Source organism: Penaeus monodon, chromosome 23 (assembly GCF_015228065.2).
Source record: "Penaeus monodon isolate SGIC_2016 chromosome 23, NSTDA_Pmon_1, whole genome shotgun sequence".
In the NCBI taxonomy this organism is placed as follows: domain Eukaryota; kingdom Metazoa; phylum Arthropoda; class Malacostraca; order Decapoda; family Penaeidae; genus Penaeus; species Penaeus monodon.
The window spans coordinates 4,566,572-4,566,793 of record NC_051408.1 but is presented as its reverse complement, the minus strand read 5'-3'; the positions used below and the strand labels follow the sequence as shown (position 1 = coordinate 4,566,793).

General features: G+C 51.4%; 1 protein-coding gene across 1 annotated transcript in view; it reads left to right on the top strand.

Moving 5' to 3' along the window:
- Positions 1–47: 47 nt before the first annotated feature.
- Positions 48–222, top strand: part of LOC119587743 (NAD(+) hydrolase sarm1-like) — a gene marked incomplete at its 5' end in the record, with an annotated part of 59,539 nt that continues 59,364 nt past the window's right edge. Inside the window, 1 exon segment of the mRNA XM_037936430.1 lies at positions 48–161. Within this exon segment, the coding sequence (XP_037792358.1) occupies positions 48–161 (114 nt within the window).

Genomic DNA, 222 nt, shown 5'->3' with positions numbered 1-222 from the left:
TGACGACGTCCGTGTATACTAACGAAGCTTCCATTTTCCTCCGCCAGATGTCGGGGGAGGCTGGGGAGGGCGGCACAGGGGGCGGCGGAGCAGAGGTTATGGATTTCCACAACCGCGTCAAGAGATTCCAACAGAAAGATCAGCAGTTTAATCAGCAGCAGGTGAGTGTTGTTGAAGGTGTGAATATTGTTGTTGTTAAAGTCGTTGGTGTTTGGGGTATTG